The sequence below is a fragment of the Taeniopygia guttata genome, chromosome 7 (assembly GCF_048771995.1).
Source record: "Taeniopygia guttata chromosome 7, bTaeGut7.mat, whole genome shotgun sequence".
NCBI classification, from domain to species: domain Eukaryota; kingdom Metazoa; phylum Chordata; class Aves; order Passeriformes; family Estrildidae; genus Taeniopygia; species Taeniopygia guttata.
Window position 1 is genome coordinate 16,581,088 of NC_133032.1, and position 21,812 is coordinate 16,602,899.

The 21,812-nt window shown below is 39.0% G+C and overlaps 1 protein-coding gene across 3 annotated transcripts in view; it reads left to right on the top strand.

The window, feature by feature from the left end:
* The window catches only part of MAP3K20 (mitogen-activated protein kinase kinase kinase 20), an 89,340-nt gene that overhangs the window by 43,505 nt on the left and 24,023 nt on the right, over positions 1 to 21,812 (top strand). For 2 of the 3 annotated variants that reach the window (XM_030277483.4, XM_041717381.2), the window contains exons 9-11: positions 1,392 to 1,466; positions 6,748 to 6,854; positions 12,428 to 12,563. In XM_030277483.4, coding sequence (XP_030133343.4) covers positions 1,392 to 1,466; positions 6,748 to 6,854; positions 12,428 to 12,563 — 318 coding nt within the window. Of the gene's footprint in view, positions 1 to 1,391; positions 1,467 to 6,747; positions 6,855 to 12,427; positions 12,564 to 16,706; positions 21,695 to 21,812 lie in introns of those variants that run through there. The other variant, XM_012574920.5, reaches the window with a different exon arrangement.

The following is a 21,812-nucleotide window of genomic DNA, read 5'->3' on the forward strand; positions in this document are numbered from 1 at the left end:
TTGTCCACCTCCTGGAACACTGAGAGTTACAGACAAGACTGTAGCAAAACTAGCCAGTGTATTTTTAGGCCAGTGACTTAGAGATCAGGCACCAGGGCAATTTATTCATGCATTGTACAAATTTCTGTGTATTTCTTCCACAGAAGAACATTAAGTTATGACATTAATAATCAGACTTCTGCAGTGCCCTGCCTCTGTGTCTCATATTTCCAGTTCTTACAGGGTTCAAATGCTTTTGGGACATAGTTTAACTCTTACTTTTGGCTGCTGTGTCTTGTAAGGCTTTGCAGTAATGTAATGGTACACAGTGACATAACTTGCTCTGCTTTGCTTCTGAAATTGCAATAGTAGGGCAGATGAAAGGGTCTTTCTGAGAGGATAGTCTGAACAGGAATGTAATACCTGGTTCTTGCCTCTTAGAGGACAAGAACCCTTTTTCCAGCTTGACCCCTATTACATTTGGACTCGCTTTCAGTGAGAAACTGGTTTTCTATCTAAATATAAAAAATGTATTTATATAATATGAAACATTTGAAGTCAGTTAATAGCTTTAGTGAAAGCAGAGGATCTTCAGTGTGTAATGTTTGGAAGTATGTGCAATCAGCTGGAGAGGCTTCAGTATCTGTGTATGTGAGAAAGGATTTGCTTTTGGGCTTTCCAGTCTGGAAACAGGCAGGCTGTTAATGTAAATATCTTCTAATTTAAAACTCTCAGCAAATGAAACCAAACTAGCTGCAAACTAATTCTCTGTAGTCAGTGGTCCTGGCTAAAGCCAGCAACTCCTTGTCTTCAGTCATTAGGAAATATTTATGAGTTCACTGTGCTCTGTGAGTGCTTTCTGAGATCTGCATGTCCTCGTTAATCCTTCTGACCACAGGCTCATGAAACATCTCTTGTGTCATGTAGAGCTTCACTTAACTCTTTTAAACTCACTTAATGTAATCTATATTTCAGCTATTTGTGTGTCAAAAGTGATTATAGTATTGTACAGCTAGATCATTTATGTGGGAGAAAGGAATTAAGGCAGGCTGTACATTATGCCTATCTGACATGCATCTTAAAATACTATGCAGTAACCTCCGCAAATCATTATGTTTTAGTATTAAAAGCTGTTTGTCTTGGTTTTGCATCTTCTCTCTCAGCTTTCTTAAGGAACCCCATTTGTGCATTTGACATGTTACTTTCTTATAGGTCTATTAAAAATTATTTGTGCTTCTTGCTAGTGTTAGAAATTTTGATTTTTCTTTCTAGTATGTCTCCACATTTTTATATTGTGTTTAAAAGAGAGAGTGTGCTTTAGTTCTTTGAAGTCTATTGGTCTCATAGGAAATTGCTTAGTAGGAGCTTAAAGGGAAATGCTTCCAGTAACTGGTACTTTTTCTTTCCATTAGAGATTAACCATTCCAAGCAGTTGTCCCAGAAGTTTTGCAGAACTGATGCACCAGTGTTGGGATGCTGACTCAAAGGTAATTAAATGTGTGTTTGATTTCTGCACCACCACCCCAGCCTTGTTTTGCAAAGTGCATTAGCATTTTTTTAGGGGACAAGTCTGAGCTGACACCATTGACACATTTCTTGAAAAAGATAGGCAGGACTGTCTTTTTATTTTAGTGTATTTATATATTTATACCTAAATAACTCTCTCTCTCCCTTTTAATCAAGAGTTACTATGCTGCTAAGTTTGTAACTACTGAAGACAATGACAGGGAATATGGTAAGATGGCAAAAATGTAGCCATTTTGGAGCAAGTGGAAAAATCATGGGTTTTAGATTTTCTTTCAAAGATTAATACTTAATCCCTTTTGGATGTATGTGAGCATCACATTATGAAATACGAATTTCAAGGTCCAATTCTGCGCCCTACATGTGTTGAAAATACGACTATAAGTAAAGAATAAATTAATCCATAAAACATGGGTAGTAACAACAGCAACACATTCTAAATTAACGTTAAACCTTTCCTAATCTGTTCCCTTAGGGCTTGAATGGTGAGCTTTTTAATGACTGTATTGTAATAATATTATAATAGCAGTGCTATTTAACCATAAAAACAGAACAAAAAGTTAATAGCTACACCATTGTCACTATTAATCTGCTGTTACAAGGAAGGGATTGAATAAGTATTTAGAAAGTAAAAACTTTTGTAGATTATGAGAGTTATCTTCTTAAAATGGACTTTGTGACCATCCTATTGTACATAAAACTGGCTGAAAAGAGCCTGTGGGCATACTAGCTTTAGTACCAAGGATTAAGACTATTTCCTTTGCCTGTGAAAACATTTGAGACATTGAAGAATAGTTAAGCAAAGGAAATTGTGCTCTTTTTCTCAAGTCAAGGCACTAGGAAGAACTTAATTTCTTTAAACTCAGAAGAAAGTTAGCTACTACTTCACAGAGACCAAGTTTAATTCCAAGATAAATGAGAGCATATAGGTGCTCCAAAGTAGAATTTATCACCAAAGAGTAGCCACAGAAGAATAATATGAGGAAGGACATACACATTCTTGGTCTCTCTTTTAAAAGCAAAGGGTTGTTTTCCTACAGAATGGATCTGGAAGACTGAGATCCATCAACATCTTATTTCCACATGAACAGACATATAATTGCCATTATGTTAATAATTCCTTGTATCCTCCCCAGAGAAGAGAGGGGAGAAAAATGCTTCAAGTTTTTGAATCTACAAGTAGGCTGTTTTAAATTCTAGGTCAATAATTACTGAAGAGGACTTTGAGTGCCAACTGCTTATCTTTACTAACTGCTCCCAAGTGCCAGCATCATTACCAAAGGCCTCAGAATAAGAATTACTGGAGCTTCTTTTCTGTAATTGTAGCACATACTAGATCAGCTCACTGTCTGCCTTGTTCAAGCCATATCCATAAGTGTCCAAAATCCTGTTGCTGTTTCTTAGGGAGAGGGAGGGATTTGCATGTTGTAAAAGAATGATGCTTAACCATGAGGCTGAGTTCTGTCTGGTAGAGTAATTTATCTGGGTGTGGGCTGGTTCTTGAGGACATTGTTCCCAGAGGTATCTCTGATGCATGCAAACTGTGAATCTCGTGTGAGATGGGGTTTTTCTGACAGTCTGCTCTCTGCTAGTTTTTTTCATGCAGCTCTTCTGTTAGGCAATTACAGCTTTGTTCACATGACTGAAATGGAGTAATCTGTGGTCACAATTTGGACATGTGACTGACTTATTCAGTCACGTGCTGGGAAAGGTTCACTACTTCCAGCTCTCAAAATGCTTTGATAAAGGGCTGTGTGGCCTGCATGAGCCAAAAGATGGAGCACGCTCCTCTGAAATACTGCTCTCTGTAACGTTCCCTTTTTGCCAGGATTAGCTTTATAAAATCAGATCGTTGATGCATGAACAAGTTACTGAAGGTCAAGGAGGGGTGAGCTGGAGTATGTCAGCTGCTCAAAAGCAGTTGTTAAGGTGCATACTTCTAACCCACAGAAAGCATGAGGTAACTTTTGGTGCCTTACCCCTGAGAAATGAGGGATATGCATTTATGGTGGGGCCTAAGGAATATACTTGGAGAGCTGCTGCAGAGCAGCTGGAGTGTCAGACACTGCTCACACCATAATTTCTTCATGGGAACAGACAGAGTTATTAATGTTGCTTTGAATTCTTAAGAATTTCTTCACACATGGAGAAAAATATCTGTAGTACTCCATGTGATACTTGGAATGGTAGTCTTTATGCAGTTTAAACTGCTGGTTAAAACAAACAGTTCATACCATAAAATTTCTACCAAACAAGTTGCTTTTGCTTGGGTATTAGATACCTGTAGAAACAAGGTTGCTTATCACTGATGTCTTTGTTTACTGGGGTTACTTGCTTCTGAGTTGTAGGTGAATAATTCTTTCTCATTTCATCTGTTCCTTCAGTTTCTCTCTACATCAAAGATGTTTATAAATTACAGAGTATTTTAATGGAAATCAGAAATTAGGGAACAGAGAAGAAACAAAAAAATGAAAGACATATGGATTAAATATCATGGTTTTATGGAGACCTATTCAGTAAGAAATACTGAGTGGAAAGGAAACAATGGAAACCTTAGCCAGAATTATTTCTAGAGGGGCATATATTTTAAAGATTTCAGTATGAGACATCACAGATATAAAGGGAAACAGTTTTCAAAGGCGACTCATGCCTTGATATTTTAAGAATCCCTTATAAGGGCTTTCTAGAAAGTGCTAAGCAGTTATATGAACTGAAAATAAGATTATTTTTTTTTTTTGAAGTTTCTCAGCTCAGGTTCCCAGTTTCCCAAATCACTTCTTGCCAGTTTTAGCCAAGGTTCCACTCTGCATTTAGAGTGCATTTATTAAATCTGAAATTATCCTTTCCTAGGGGCAAGAAATCAACAAAACCCATGTGGCAGTGTAGGCTTGTGTCTTCCTGTCAGGTTTGTCTCCATGCAAAGCTGCTACCTGTAAATCTGGCAGCTGCAGAGCTGGCAGGGTAACTGCTGGCTGTTTACAGAATTTGCACAGCCAGAGATGTACAGTACTTAGACAATACTGTGTGTCTCTGCATTTGTTCCAGCTCCAGTTGCACCAGCTCTGCAGACCCTTTGCCTGTAGTTCAGGACCCACCACGTGATTGTTGCTGCTTCTCCCAAAGCAGTTGGTTGATCCTTTTGCCTGCCCTTAGTAAAAGCTCTGTTCTCTATCATTGTCTCCACTCAGGTTACTCCAGGCAAGCCTGATAGTAGAGCTGACTGTGCTCACTTAGTGTCAGCCCTGCCCTATACTTCCCAGTATACGCTGAGAAAAAAGGAACAAGCAAAACTCATATGTTTTGTAAATTACCCTGGATAGTCCATAAAATATTGTAGATAATGCAGCATGGGAATGTTTGCCCTTGGTGTCTTCCTGAAAATAGAATTTGTTTTGTATAGGCACATTATGTACCTGCCAGTCTGTTGAACAATGTGTAGCAGTTGCAGTACGGTGGTAAATTTCAGGGAACCATTATCTCCTGTCTGGCAGCTTCCTCACCATTTGGGAGGCCCTTGATTCCCTTCAACAGTTCACATCCACTGGTGTGGTTACAAGAGATGCAGCTGTAGCAACAAAAAGGGTGTGAAGGCTGATCAAAGGTTCTTCTGCCCCAAAACTGCACTGGGGTTGGTGGTGGTGGTGGCACCAGGGATGGATTTTGTGCTCTGTGCCCCCAGGGCAGCCCACTCCTGACCCGCCAAGTTTGGGCTCTTCCCAGGGTGTGCTCAGAGGATCTGCTCAGCTGTGGCCAGTCCAGCACCATCATGCACACGGAGGGGAAGCCAGCTGCCTCCCCAGCCCCCCATAAAGGCAGGGTGACCCTGCTGGGTTCCCATGCAGGGGACTGTGTCACCAGTGCAAGCAATGTGCTGCTTAACCAGTACCTGTTGCTGTGAAACTCTGCGTGCCCAGTTTGCTGCTCTCTGCATGCTGGGCTGGGGAACAAATTGCATAAGCACTTGTAGCTGGGGCAAGCTTGTCTGTGGCAAAGAAAATCTGTGTAGCTCACCGAACTGCCCATTGCCTGAAATCATGGAGGTGGACCAAAAAATGACAGACAAAGCCTCGAGTTACAGACAAATAGTGCAGCATTACAGTATAAGAGAGCTTGTCTCTTTTTTTGTTATGCATTTGACACTTTTTCATGCTGTTTGACATTTAAAATAAAGAAATTGTCTGTCTTTTATAATGTGGAAATAACTTGAATCTTCCTAAGAGAGACACCTCAGCATTGTTCCTAATTGTTTTTGTGCTCCCAAATTAAAATGCACGTTTTAATTGCGGCATCTGTAATTTTAGCAGAAATGGTATAATTAAAGGCACAGTAGAGAGAGAATGTGCATCATCCCCTTATTATGTATCTACATTTTGTTTCAACCTTTTGTCTCAACCTTGTCTGGGGTCTGTCAAACAGACTAACAGAGTCAGTGCTCTTTCAAGAAACACATTTAACTGGCTTTTTCAGTTTTCAGTTATTATCCTACTTCATAGCTTGCCCTTGGGACCAAGGGAAAAATGGAAAAAAACAACAAAAAAAAGAAGTTTTAACTGGTCTTTCTGGCTTGTGAGCACAGTGGGTCTTGGATGGAGAGCCCTGGAATAGAAAGTTCAGTAAATGAGCCCAGGACAGAAGAGCACAGAGTCCACTACCATGAGCTTAGCTGACAGGCAAGACATCCTTCCCTAGCCTCAAACTTCACTTCTTCCCTGACTGCTCCTGAAGTAGCCAAGTCAGAGTTTTTCTGAAAGTATCTCCTCTGCAAAAGGGGAACTGCAGCCAGAAACCTGTTTTTGTTAGGCAGCTAAATGGCTTGTTCACACACCAAAGAGTTTATGTTAATACCTGTAAAAGGCCATCTGTATAATTGCTAGTTGCTGATGGTCCAGCCTTCTCTATTTGGAAGCATCTTCCCTCTTAGCTTGAGAAAAATTATTCTCTCTAATTAAGAATCTAGACGATTGATGATTCTAATGTTTAATACTGTTTTACTAGTAGACATGGGAGACTAAGCTAAGGCTTCAGTCCTACTAGCCTGTGTGACTTGAGTCCTGTGTGACTCCTTTAATTGAAGAACAAAATAAAACCATTTACAGATTTACAGTCCTCTTGTAGGATGCTGTGGTCAGAAAGAAGTGTGGCAATTCCTGTTAATTGTGGGGTTTCAGTTGAAAAATCCTGCAGATAGTTTTAGTAGTTTTATATGAATGCAAATGCTCTGGTTTGGTTTTCTTTTTTCTTCAGAAAAGACCATCTTTCAAGCAGATTATTTCAATCCTGGAATCTATGTCAAATGATAGCAACCTTCCAGACCAGTGTAACTCATTCCTGCATAACAAGGCAGAGTGGAGGTAAGTTTTCTTCCTCCCAAGATGATATGATGTGGTTTTACATTGAAATGGTATGAGTGTTTTTTTTCAGAAAGACATCATACTCCAGTGATGTACTGGTAGAAAATATGTGTGCTTGAAGTATTTTTAGAACATAACTTACCTTGTTGTTTTTCAGGAATGCCCAGAATGTTGCGAAACTTGTATTAGGAGCCAATGCACTTAGCTGTACCCTATATTTATTATTACAGTGGTTTAAGCATCATGATATTTATGGTTTTGTGATTCACATCTTAAAACCAATTATAATGTTTCAGTCAATAGTGTGGGGGCAAAAGAATTCAGCTAACATGCAGGTTTGATGCCATTTTCATAGAAAGTCTATCAGTGATGTTAATATTAAAACCAAAAAAAGGGGCCTAAAAACCCCACCTTCCAAGTCAAGCCTCTATTTGTCCTCACTTTTATGCATTCTACCATTTCTTATGTGTTCTCCCCTTTGTGTCAGCTGTGTGTTCACACATCCAGGATATGCCCATGCCGGTTCTGTTTTTACACAGTGTTCCAGCATTGCTTGAGCATATGATTTTAGCTATTGCTGATTGTCATTGTTATTCATAAGTGATTATAAATGGAGATGAGATTTGAGACAATTTTATTACATTACAGTTTTGCAGTAAAACTTCCAGCCTCCTTTTTGGAATGTGCCAAAACTTCAAAAACCTGTCCCTGAATCGTATTTGTGGGTTAGAAAACTTGCTGCTTCCCAGTACAGCCTTCTGTTTGAGATGGAATATTGAAAGCAGATCTGCACAGGGAGATGATTTTTTGCAGATGATCGTGCCTCAGTCTATATTAAGAAGCGTTGGCTCTATGCCAAATAAGCGGGGAGCACAAATACCGAAAGATTCTCTGCGTCGGAGAAACCGGGACGGGGTGGAGGATGGGGAGGAGAACATGGAAGTGGGGCTTGTTTCAAGCCCGGCAGCCCCGCGTTTCTTCCGCTGCCTTCCAAGGAAAGGCAAGACGTAGATTTTTAATGGGGCGATGGAAAAACTGAGCTGTCTCTGGGACGCCCCCGGTCACACGGCGGGGTATAAATAGCCCGGGCCGGGCCCGCCCCGCCTGGGCCGCGCCGGCGGCGGGGGCTGCGCGCCATCTGCTGGCGGCAGCGCCGCACTGCGGCCCCCGCCCCGCGGCCCCCGGCCCGCCCTGCCCGGCACTGCTGCTGCTCCTGGTCCTGCTCCTGGTCCTGCTGCTCCTGCTGGTCCTGCTGCTGGTCCTGCTGCTGCTCCTGCTCCTGCTGCTGCTGCTGCTGCTGCTGCTGCTGGTCCTGCTGCTGCTGCTGCTCCTGCTGCTGCTGCTGCTCCTGCTCCTCCGGGCACCGCTGCGCCCGAAGCTGGCTGAGCACTCGGGGCAGTATTTAAAGTACCCCAACTTCATGGCACCGTTGTTTATGCAGACTCTAAGCATCATATGGTGCGTTGCACAGCAGACAGAACAAGGAAGGTCGGAAAAAGAAGTGCTATCCTAGTGAGGGGTTTCTTATAATAAAAATCTTTATTTAAAAGATGAGCAGGTACTCAATTGCCTTTAGGAAAAGCGGATAACTACTTAAATCTTGCCAATATAGCAAAATAAAAGCTGTGCTAGCTGACATTTGTTAACAAACATTGTTTCACTTATTCAGTTTATTTCTTGAAGTGTGACTCAAATGGCCCAAGTTTTTCTTGCAAATTTTGTTTTAATACACCTAAATTTCTTAGATGAGGAACGCCTGAAAAGTTGTTAATGAAAAGCCATATAGCAACAAAAAGCTCTCTGGTACTATCAAGTAATGAAAAAACTTCTTACCATGGAGACTTGTGTTAAAAATAAATGTGCCATTTTTTTCTGGAAGAATAAATTACTTAGAGACAAGGAAATACGGGAGAGAAAATAAAAATTCATGATGGGACATGATTTGCCTGAAAGCAGAGATGATTTTTGAATTGAGCTGAAATGAAAACACAACGTTCAGAAAGAGCACAAATCATGTGCTCTTTCTTGTTTGGGAAAGCTGGAGGACTGCTCTCCTACCCAAATTCTGGTAACAGCTTCCTGCCCTGGTGTGAAAGCCATTCTGTATCAAAGCTTTCATGAACGTTTAGCCAAATAAACAGAAAGTATGCCAAAAATTTGCCACCTGAAGTAGATGAAAGATGCATAAAGCGATCCCAAAGGATAAACTAAAAAAGACTTAAGTTTGTTACTAAAAACAACTGCACATTAATTTAATGTATTTTAACTTCTGCGTTGAAAAATCTTTGCTTTTACTGATTTTTTTTTTTCATGTTTTTTTTATCCCATAGTGATTTGCAAAGAGATAGTGAAACCAGCAGTAGGGAAAGTATGAGATGTATTACCACAAAATAGGGAATTTTAATGAAGCCTGGATATCAGAGCCCTGGAGAAGGGTGAGCTTGGGAAAAGCAAAAATTATGCTTGTTCCTTTGAGGGACCTCTAAATTAACGATGCAGATACTGCACTTTCCCAAGGATACTGCACTTACCAAAGCAAATCAAAGCTCAGACAAGCTGGATTGTGTTTTGCCCCACTCTTAAAAAAAGGCAAGCTGAGGTTCTTTTTCTATAGATATGCCAAGATTGTAGCTGTAACAGCAAGTAACTGGAGTCTTCAGTATCACTGACTGGCTGGCATGAAAACTGAGAGTGGGCTGAGTCTATACCTGACTGCTGGAATTGATAACACAAATGATGCTTTGACTTATCTGTATAATGCAGTCTTATTTGCACATTTTCTGGTCTTCATTTTTATATTAATATCACATTTTGATCTGCTCATTCTGTATTTCCATAAAATAATTCAGTGTCTTTTTTTCCTAATGTTCCACACATGTTCAACACATTTTTATTTTTATTATAACAAAACAGGGGCATTGTCTTATGCCTGAGATGCATAGGTCTGCCCTATGTTTAAGTTCATATTCTGTGATCTTTTTGGAGCCCTTTTTCAAGTCACTTGTATTACAGTCAGAAAAAATTACTGTGGAAGTAATGATGTTCCAACTCAGTGAGAGATCACGTTTGTCTGCATTTAGTCATATATGCTAACTGCATCTCTCCTTCCATCCTCTCCCCACAACTGGCTGCTCCAATGCTTAAAATAGTTTATTAGTAATACTTACATTAGTGTATTAGTAGCAATTCAAGACATAAAGAAATGTCAGTCATTGTTTTTCATCTGTGAATGTTTATCATTATAGTTTCTAGTAATGTGTTTGTTCTTCAGTGTCATGGAATTAAACTATTCTAGAAAAACCAGTAAACTCACACTGCAGAACTACAGAAGCAAACAAATCTGCATGTCCTACCATGTATAATGTTTCAAGCTGCTTCATTTATGGAGTAAGACTCATTAACTGGGCAATGTACAGTAGCTTTCTCTTTAATTACACAGTTCCATTATGCAGTGGAATTATTTTTCAGAATGTAACTGTTTTTTGCAGACTAACCTTTTATTTTAAGAGAAGTTTCTGTCTAATGAAGAGAGATAATTACAGTACAAAACAGACTTTTGACATAGAGAAAACTATTGTTACCAGGACTCCCCTAGCGCATAATATTATTTTAAAAGAGAATGTAATTTACATATTTAAAAAATTATAGAGTTGTGTGTGAGTAGCAGCGATGATGAGAGACAAACTAAGAAAAGCAGTGCTTGCAACTGCCCTCAAATTGCTCTGTAGTTTCTACAGTAAATAGCATAGTATGTGTTGCACCTGACAGAAAGGGTTTATGAGGGATATGGGTGATGAGTCTGGTGATGAGTCACTTTCTGACCTTCGATCCAGTGCCTTTTAGTTTGTTCCCTTGTTGTCTCTTTATTATGACGTGTGACCACTTTCTACCCATCATAAGCATCAATCTTAATTTATGCATGCCTAAATACGATAGAGACTTTTTCTTGAAATCTGAAACATGACAATTACGAGGGGTATTTGTTCTGACCACCACACAGAACAGCTCACTCAGCAGGACTCAAGTGTGGTAAATGTCTTTGCCCCCAGGTGGCTGATTTCTGCAGTAGAATTAAGCATGGTGGTAAAGTTTGCAGTAGGATTTGCTGGTTATTTGAGCTCTGAATCCTTTCACTGTACTTTCTAAGTACATCTCTGACAGAGATGTCTTCTCAAAATGAGAAATCCATAAAATTTGGAATATTTATATTATTTTATTTGCTTAAATAGATTCTTTGGGTATGCTATTTTCCCACATTGAGAGGCTGAACTCTTTTAGTGGAGAAGAGTTTAATCATTCCATGCCAGGACAGGAGATTTGCAGAAACAAGTAATTCTCTTTCTCCACCCCAAATAGAAATGACAGCTAGCTCTGTTAGTCCTTCTACTTTCTTTTTGAAAACATCAGAAGGAGCATATTTTGTTCACAGCGTGTTAACACAAGAAAAATAATGTGGAAGTTTGAGCAGAATATTTAACCTTGCAGAGTCCAAATATCTATCTTTGGAGCTCTCTTTAGGATCTCTTGTCTTCTTAAGAGTTCACTTTTTCAAGGAGGAAAACAAAACACTGTGATTGACTCTTCCCACAGGATACAGGTGTCAGGCAGTGCACAGTCTCCCAAACAGGCACAGAAATGTTAAATGCAAGTACAACCTCTGATACTAGTAGGAAATTTTTCTTTTTTTACCCCACAAGCAAAATATATTGCTGAATGTGGTGACAGAATTGTTGTTCACCTTCTGTGTATTTGTGTAGTGCAAAACTTGTTTAAGTCTTTTCCAAGAGCAGTTCAGTTCATGTGTTTAAAATTCACTGTCCATCAGACAGTATGTCAAAAGAAACAACTCTGTTAAGGGAGGTATGTGCAGTGAAACAAAATAAAGATGGTATCTGCAACTTTCTTAGATTACTGCTTTAAGTTCCTGCCCTTCCTACTTTTCATAACTTTGCAAGTATGGTGAGAAATGGAGAAAAGTCAACCAAATCCTTCTCACAACTGTTCCAAACTTGAGAAGCTTGTATTTGTAACCATTTGCAGGACTGGCTCATATTACAGTTTGTATTTTTAATTTTGTATCTTCACCTAAAGAAACAAGAAGGTAAGTGGGGAAAATATTTCCCCACAAAATGCTTCTGTGCATTTTGAGTGTAAGTCCAAGTAGTATTTATAGTCAAGTTATAAACCCAGACAAATAGGCTTCTTGGACTGCCTGTATTGTGCTGCTAATGCTTGTCCTATTACCAGTTCTTAATGCAGTTTCTTTATGGATCAGATCATGTTTCATGATGCTGGGGGGAAAGAGGGCATTTTCATTTTAAAAATGTTTTTGTTATATGGTATTTTACATTTTTAAATGTTATTTTCTTCAACTGAAGGTATTATGGTCTAAGTATAAACATTACCATTTGTTCCTAAAGCTGTGAAAGACTTTGCATTTGGTAATTAAATGAACTGCTTGAGTTAGTATTGTACTTTTCAGCCTTTCACATTTAATTAACATTCAGGTGGGAATTATGAACAATTTATATCTGTCAGGAAAAGACAAGACATAACAAATTGTCTCTGTGCAGATGTGAAATTGAGGCAACCTTAGAGAGACTAAAGAAACTGGAGCGTGATCTGAGCTTTAAAGAGCAGGAACTAAAGGAGCGGGAGAGACGTTTGAAGATGTGGGAGCAGAAGTTAACTGAACAATCAAATACTCCTGTAAGTAGACAATAATTCAACCTTTTATCTTGTGTCAGAAGTATTTGGAGCTTTGTCTATGTAAATCTCAAGACATTGAGGAAGTAGTGCTCCTGTATTTAGTTGTTCATCTGGGCCAATTTTATTGCATCACTCTAGATAACAATTTTTTTTTTTAATTTCACCTACTACATATTACTGATAGTTCATATTGTGACATGGGCATTTCAAGTAGTATCCCATTGATTTATTATGAGTTCTCAGCTTTAAAAGTTGTTTATATTCAGTAAATTATTTTTTCAACTAAAAAGCTGTACACTTTATAGGATGCAGGATTTGGTCTTAAAATGTTTACATTTGCATCTTCAGAAGGCATGTTGGTTTTTTTAATTCTGTTCTTTTTCCTTGAAAATAAGCAAATTCCTATTTTCTGAAAAGTGGGTCAAAATTTGAAGCATTAACTTAAGGTTTTGTTCATAATTATAGTTGAGATAACTTTGACTGGCCAGTTACCAGCTGGTAGAGATCCCACATTTCTATTTGTAAACAGAAAAGAAAAACCTTCCTTGCATTATCCTGAATTTCTTAATGAAATACTATGCAATTCAACCACTGATTGGCAGAGGGAGGACCACAGGGTTAGTGCATGGTGAGACATATTACAACAGAGTTGTTAAAAAAAATACTGTGATACCTACTTGTTTTTAAAGCACTAGCTAAGACAAATACCAAATTGAGATTGCAGTAGCATATGATTTTTGTTATGCACAATTTTATCATACTTATAACCTTGATTCCAGCCAGACCTATTTACATATGACTTGTTTTTAAGGCATAGCTTATTGCTGTTCTTCGAATGAAGTTGCATTTATGTTCCAACTGCAAACATGCAGTAACGAAATCACGGAGGATAATGTTTTCTTATGTGTAGATTCTGTATGTTTTCAGTAGGTATCTGTATGCCTGCTTTAACACTTGCCATATTCCAGTAACTGAGCTGTGGGCCATCCTCTATCCTGAGCACAGCATGAGACACAGTCTTAATGAGCAAACCTTTTCACCAGCAAGGGCCTAGGGTTTTTTATGCTGTACTTGCTTATGACTTGTACTTTTCACTAGAGCTGGCATTGCTGCAAGAATAAAGCATTGTGCTAGGGCCTATGTGCTAAGCATGAACTGTCTTTCTGCATAGCATTAACCCCACTGTCCTATTGCATTTAAGTGCAATTTCTTCTAACAGAGAAATATAGGTTTGTTTTTTCCATGCATCTTAAGTGAACTGTTGGACAGAAAGTATTTTTTAAAAGCCCCTTTACTAGAAAAAAATTGACATATTGGCAAAAAAGGGGGCTTATTCAATTAGGATTGGTTTTTTTTTTTCATAGCACTGGTTACACATACAACTATATTGTAAATTCATAGCTGTAAATCATTTGCAAAATACCTTTGGGCATTCTGTTTGCAAGGTGTAATCCTTAGGAGTCAAGCGTCAGTCTCCCTCCGTAAGTTTAGGCAGTGTCTGCTCAGAGGCATCAAACTAGAGGGTTACAACAGGGAGCTGCAGTGCTTGACTTTAAACTACCTTGACTATAAAAGCAGGAGTAAAGATATGGCAACCAGAACTGTCATGCATCTTAGAGTTCCCACTAGGCATAAACCTGTTTTTAGCCAAAATTAGGCCTTGTTGTGTCTCCGCTAGTACTCTTGTCCCTGCTCTGTGTTCTGCAGTCACCTTTTCACTTCGCTCTGCAGCAATGAACAGAGGCAAGCAGTGGTGTGCAGGAGTAGAAACTTAAACCAAGTGACAGGAGAACATCAAAGCTGTCTCTGCCACTTGATTCTCCAGTGTTGTAGGATTGGTAGAAGCTTCATCATAACTATGAGTGGCAGGCTGCTCCTGTTCCAAAGAGTAAAGTATAGCTTCGCACGCTTCAGCATGAGGGGAGGATGAGGCCAGTATTTAGAAATGCTTTTGTGCATTTCTCCATGCTCTTGTTTTGACCCTATTTCTGCTGCATCTTACACAACAGGCGCCTTTGAGTCTGCATATTCCTTTGTGGAGATCTCTAAAAGCCTCTATCACAAGGGAATCTGGAGCATTTTGGTGGAGTAAAATATATCCATAGCTGCCATGGAATGGGAGACTTCTCTTGAAAGAATATTTGACTTTGATGGTAGTGTATGTAGCTAAGATGAACATCTTATTTAGAGGAAGACAGTGAGCAAGACATGAAATCCATGTATCACGTATGATGGCCTGTACCTGCAGGTGCTCATTTAACCATGGAATTTAGAGAGACTGGTGGATCCCAGCCATTTCTAAGGGTCTCTTCTGATAGTCATCATATGCAGTGTGTCACTAAAGGCATGTCCTGTCCCAACAAACTCTTTGAATTCTCCAGATAACGAGATGGCAAAATATGGAGGAAGTAAAGTGATTATAACTTGCAAAATGAGCCATTCACAGCTTACACACTCTCAGACATTGAACAGTCAATGACCCAGAAAGGTGTTTCAGTGGAAAGCTGATTTGCAGCTTTGTTGATTTTTGTAGGGAATTCTTCCCATATGTCAAGGATGCTCTTCTGTGGATCTAAAGGGGCTATAACTACATGACAGTGGAGTGTATGTGCTAGGTCTCGTTTTTGAAAGGTTCCTTCTTTTTGTTGGGAAGACCTTTTGCTGATCCTTGATCCAACTAGCACGCTGTTGATGGTGTAACTGGAGGTTTTTGTACAGCCAGGTGTATAGAAGCTTAGCTGTAGGTTCTTTCATCACATAGCAATAGGATGCATGAGGAGTTTTTAGGGCACCCCATCATCCCAACTTCTTCATTTTATTTTTGTTTCTTAAATGCTGATTACTAACTTTACTTAAGCACAATGCAAATAGTAAGTCTATGTAAGTAGGGAAAGCTCAAGTGGAACAGAAGACAGATGCTGTCTTTTTTAATGATAGAAAATTAGTCAATGTAAGTGGTTTTACCAAGAAATGGGCGCTCTTTGAGCAACCCTGGCTGTGAAGCCTCTTGTGTTACATAACAGGGCATCACCATAATCACCTCTGTAACTTGTTTTGATCAACTGCCACTGACTCTTCAGTCAGTTTTCTTATTAGAAAAAATATATGAAAACCCATGAATTTTGGGTAGGTAGTTTTACAAATGCTTTGGAAAGAAAGGCTAGTGCAGATGTTCACACACAGCTCCTTTGCTGTTGTTTTAGTCGTGTCTCAGTTTGACACCCCGAGTAGGTAGTTTAATTTAGGGTGAAACACCTGCGGTTTTATTCCCTGTGAAGCTCAGGCAAGCATGTAACAGAGGTTACTAACCTGGCCACTCTGAAGAGGCATTAATAATTTACCTGAGGAGGGCATATTTCATTTGTTACTACAAACAGACTGGGTCAGGAGAATGCCGTTATCTGTAGGTGAAGATCAGCAGAAATGTAAGATAATGTACAAGCAATTGACAGATGTCTCTTGATACCACTAAAGAAAAAAAAAAAGAAGCTGACAAGCTGACCAAAACCACCCCTCTTCCCCTGCCTGCTTGTCCCTGGGATGGCTTCTGAAGGTGTGGTGCTGGTGCAGGGTGGAGGCCAGTTCTCCTGTCCTTTGCATTGGTGAGAGACTCATTTCTGATTGTGGCTGTTCCTGGGTGACCCTTTCTCTCCTTTTGAGCATACACTCAAAACCAGTCTGCTGCTGCTTTCATTTCTGATATTTAGGGGCTGCTGCTTCTGCATCAAACTGCAGAGCTTGTTTGGGTTCTCTGGTCTTAACCTGATTTATTCTTCAATCCTGAAAGGTTGAATTAAGCAACTCCAATTGCTTTGGAACCAGTCCACCTGGTTGGGAAATGTCATATTCTGTTTTGTTCTGTACAAAATGAAGGATTGAAGAGTTTGAACCTTCTTTTGTCATGAAAGCTCTGTTGCCTGTGGTTCTTCCCATGCCACTCAGTGATTTTGCACTTTGATTTAAAAACAATGACCCCAGAAGGATGCTATCTGTTTTAAATGAATTCTTACTTGATCTCCGTGTTTAGATTCACTAATCGTATGCTTTCTGTTGATTGCTGACTAATCTGGTGGTGTCTTTTTCCTTGATTTTTAAATTGGTTCTAACTTTCACTTTTGCTCTGTCCTTTCTTCCTTTAAATAGTTTTTCTTACCTCTTGCTGCAAGAATGTCTCAGGAGTCTTACTTTGAATCTAAAACAGAGGAGTCAAACAGTGCAGAGATGTCATGTCAGATCACAGCAACGAGTAACGGGGAGGTAGCTGGCATGAACCAAAGTCTGAAGGCCTTGATGATGACGGGCTTTGGGGATATCTTCTCTCTGAACAAAGCAGGATCTGTCCTGCATTCTGGAATGCAGATAAACATGCAAGCCAAAAAGAATTCTTCTAAAACCACCTCTATGAGAAAAGGGAAGAAAATCAACATGGCTTTGGGTTTCAGTGAATTCGACTGGTCAGATGATGATGATGATGATGATTTTGATGACACAGATGATAGCAGCGAATGAAATAAATTGTAGAGTTAATCCTGAAATCATTTTAGCAAAGCAAAACAATAAAGTTGTAGAACAAGAATCCTGTCAGTTTGGTCTGTTTAAATCCTGTAAAAGAACAAAAAACAAACAAACAACAATGAAAAATATATTTACAAGGCTGAGCATATTTGTATGTAGAAAGATATATTGTTTTTGTTTCGATTGTGCTGACTTATTTCTGCTTTGATGAAATTTGGAGCCAAACTTTCCAAACTAATTGAGATTATTATTATTTTATGATTATATATATAATTCCTAGTGCCTGATTACGGAAACTATGGCTTGATAAATTTAAGATCTGGAAACACTGGGAGAAACTTCAATGCCATTAATGCCATTGATGTACTTCAAATTTTTCTTTTGTGTTTTTTTTCATTTCCCTTACCCGTTTAATTGTCAGTCATATGCATATGCTTGTACTTCCAGATTTTCTATTTTCTACATCCATTCTTTGTTACTGTTGTAGTGAAGGTGTTTGCTGTGTTTCTTAATTTAAAGCCTTTTTCAAGGCAGCATTGTGGGAAGTCACAAATAGGTTTCTAGGAAAGAGAAGCTTGGTGGGGAAGAGAGGGGTTAGTTAAATATATAGTTTAAAAATGGAATAGCAGCAGAACCCAGATAATCCCTATTAGTAGATGATTTGTATAAATTTTCTTTTTTCCCCCCCTCACGTGTATGTGCATGTGTATATAATTCACTCTAGCAAAGTAAACTGCAATCAGATCTCTGCATCTATTATCAGATATTGTGATCTAGAAGCTAATTTTCAGTTATGTTGATGTGAATCCATGAAGCCTCATTAACTTTGATGGACTTATTCTTGTACCTGAGAGCAAAAATCAGTGTTTGCAAATTTTGATTCTGTTGTATCTGCTAAACGGTGTGTGCCATCCTTGGGAGAGGACAAAGAGAAAGCCACTGTGACATTTCAGTTTGGGCCCTACTACTGTGGCTTGTGTGAAATTCTCCATAGTAGAATCTGTCAGTAATGTCAGGAATATTTACTAGACTCTGCATAACTGTTTTTTGCAGCTACATTACTTTTAAAGTATTGTCACTGCTGTTACAGCTTACCATAAAACTCAGTGTGTAACAATCTGCTGCAATAATTGCCTGCCAGGCACTTATGTTGAGAGCAGTGAGGATGTTTCTCCTGATGACCCCTTTAGTGGTGATGCAGAAGGAGGGAGGGAAACCAGTGTGAACACAGATGCAGGTTAGAAAGGAAGATGGTGTAAAATATTTGCCAAGGAAGAAGGGCAACATTTCAAAAGAAAAATGTTACTGTGTAGTGCAGCAGTAGTCGGAATAAGCCATCAAAATTCCATTTTCAATTACTGGAAGGGTTTCTTTTATAAAACTTCTGGTTTTGAGTGGTTTCTTTAATTATAGGCTTGCCGCTTACATGGCTCTAACCTATATATTATGGTGTTTTGTGGATAGCTTAGAAAAAAATGGATACATTAGATAACAGCAGGCCTCAAATCATCACCTGCTCACTCAACAAAACAATTCTTTGAAGGAGTTTTTCTAGAGTCGGCACCTCTTTGGGTTGTGAGAAAGAATTGTTTTATCCTTAAGCATCAGCACTGGTCAGTCACCTGCAAGGCACAAGTGCTGCGCTCAGGCTGCCTGCTCCAATCACTTTGCACGGATCGTAGTTCCTGCAGGATGTCATTTAACCCTCTTCCAAACACTCCCAAATCTATTGACTTGAACTTATCCCTCTTGTATTCCAAAGCTTTTCTCATGATGAAATCATCATTTAAATGATGCACTAAATGTTCAAAGTATCCCAAGGAGAAACTCCTTTGGCTCAGGTGGGGATGGCTTCTTAGGTTCATCAAAGCAACCTGATTTTAGGGAGAAAAAGAGACTCAGAAGGGCAAATAATGAAATGGAAATAAGAACAAATAGCCTTTTCCAGTGTAGATTTGTACTATTTTTGTAAGTCTATGTCTGCTAACACCCACAGCAATGATACTATTTTTGTAACTGCCACTTTGCACTCAGCAAAATTTGATGGATTTGTGTAATGTAATATGTGCACTTTAGGTCTTAAGAGTGTATCATTGTGCATAAATTACGGTACCACATAAGCAGTGTAGGGATGTACAGTTGAAAACAAAATTTGGTTCAGTACATTTCTAATTCAAAAACCCCAAAAATCTGTTCCTAGCATTAATATTTTGCACTTTTTTGCTGTTTGACAATCTCGGAGCACTTAATGCACATTTATGTTTGTGTGGGTTTTAAGTGAATTTTTAATTAACTCCTTAATCTTTACAGAAATAAAAATAGTTTTTAAGTGGTATGACATTGATTTTCATAGTTGCAACGTCACAAGGTTTAAGTCTGTCTTCAAGTTTTTGTGCTTACTCAGGTGTGTCACTTATATCAGCAAATACCATCAGAATGTGGTAACATGCTTGTAGTAATTTCTACCTACTTGTTTCAGTATTTTTTAATGAAGCAAGATGGATTTTTTTCCCCTTCACCTTTTTTCCCCATGTTGTTTCTCAAAGCAAATTAAACAATCTTAAGGAAAAATTTAAGTTCTTCTGAAACTTCCTGTGCATTTAAAGTAGCAAAGGTGACCTCCGAATTGTAGATGAGGTGATAACATGACAAACTCTTCTGATGCAGTTGAGATAGTATTATACTTAGGATATTGGCTGTGCTTACTAACAAAGCAGTGGTATTAATTGCGTTTTTACTTTCCCGTGATGAATTTCACACCAGGTGTCTCCAGTCTACAAGCCAGTTATCATATGTGAGAATCAAGCTGTGTTGTTTCTGCCTCTGAAATGCTTCTCACTAGCTAAAGGCTTTGAAAATGGCTCTGGTGGGCAGGTATGGTGGTTGGAGCAGGGCAGAGTATTTCATCTTCCACACCTGATTCTGCTCTGCAGTGTATCCGAGTCTATCTTCTACCTGTTTCATCACCAGGTTATACAAATTTCCACAATAGTCCACAGCCACATTGTGTGTCAGCTAATGAAAGCATTAACCAAACCCAGAAGGCATTTCTCTGGCTGCTCTGGGCCAAAGCCAGAACAAACCACCAAAAACCTTCCTGTGCCTTGTACACCTCTCAGCTCACTAGGCCCTGCCAGGCCTTTTGGGTTCCCAGTTTCCGCTGTCTTCCATAAAGCCTGAAGGTTTTTGCAGTAAAATACTATTGTTGCATTTGATGGAGAGGAAAGGTAAGAACCAGACCTGAACTTGGCTGTACTGCAAACATTAACTTAGGTGGGTAAATGGCCTCAAGAGAAGAATGGGGAGGATGGACTTTTGGCTTGCTTAATGGTCAGCTGGGACCAAGACAGGATATCCAACTCTCAACTCCATTTCTTTTCCTTAGCAGTGGTGAAAAAATATGGAAGTGGGACTTGATGAAGGAAAACTTTTGATCTAGTCATTTTTGTGACAATGACATCACTAATTTCTTGGAGTAGCAAGTGCCTTAGGGTACGGTGTGGGTGCGCTGCATTGCCAGCCATTGTGTGCTCCCTGACATGGAGCTTGTCCCCTCTGGGCAGGAAGGGCTTTCTGGAGGTGAGGTGTGGCGTGGCCTCTTGTCACAGTCATTTTCATGGCTTGGCGTTTGCTTATCATTCCAGAGGTTTTCTTAGATGTTGATTCCCTTTCCTTCTGGGTTTTTAAAGTGTTTGTTCTGAGTTAAATATCTGATGCAGTAATGATGGGTATTGCTCTCAGCAGTAGCAATAGATCTGTAGTGTGCATATAGTTTTTAAGTATTGAGCTGTGTTACTGTGTGTCTTTAGTGCTGCACTTCCTTTATCTGTAATCAGGCAGCTTTTACAGGTTTTTAATAAGACCTCTGACTTGACAGAGGTTTTAACTACAGTCCTAGGTAGAATGTTCAGGTAGAAAAAGTACGTTCATTTAGTAATTTTCACAGCCCTTAAAATGCACTAGTAGGAATCTGGAGGAGAGACCTTTCCCCTTTCCCCCAGGCTTCAACTTAGTGTACACTGTAAAATCTGCACAGAGAATTCTGATGTGTGAAGATTTAATTTTAAAACTGTAGAACCAATGAGTTTCTGTTAACATTTTATATTGTGTGCTAAATACTCATATGCCTTTTAAAGTCAGATATAGTCCACTGCATTTCTTGCTTTTGCACTACTGAAGTTTTGTACTGAATAGTAGGAGTCAATGCTACTTACACTTCAGGTTTGAACTGATGGAATTCGAATAGCAAATATTTTCACAGTGTTAGAAAACTTCATTTTCCCTTCTGAAAAAGCAAAGCTGAGCGCAATGCCTATGCCAAGACTCTTGTGCTGTAAACTGAATATATCATTTGTGTGGAACATGCAATGTTACACTTCTGTGTGGAAAAATCTTGCAGTGTCAGTTATCCTCTTTATTGCACTTGACATACCATGTCTTGTTTTATTCACACTGTGGATTTGATTTTCCAGTGTAAAACCAAAGCAAACAAATGAAATCATACAATGTATTCAGTTTTCTCAATTGGTGTCATAAACTTTCTTTTGGTGTGAAATTTTCCCTTGCTTCTCTTTTGTTCCAAACTTCTATTTTGCAATAAACATTTTGACAGTAAATTTTATGCATTTGTGTCACTGTGTAAAACACTGGTATTCCAAGAGTTTCCTTATTGTCTGCTGGTTTAAGTCACTTTTCTGTATTACTATGTGACATTTCTCCTTTATTCTCCTATTA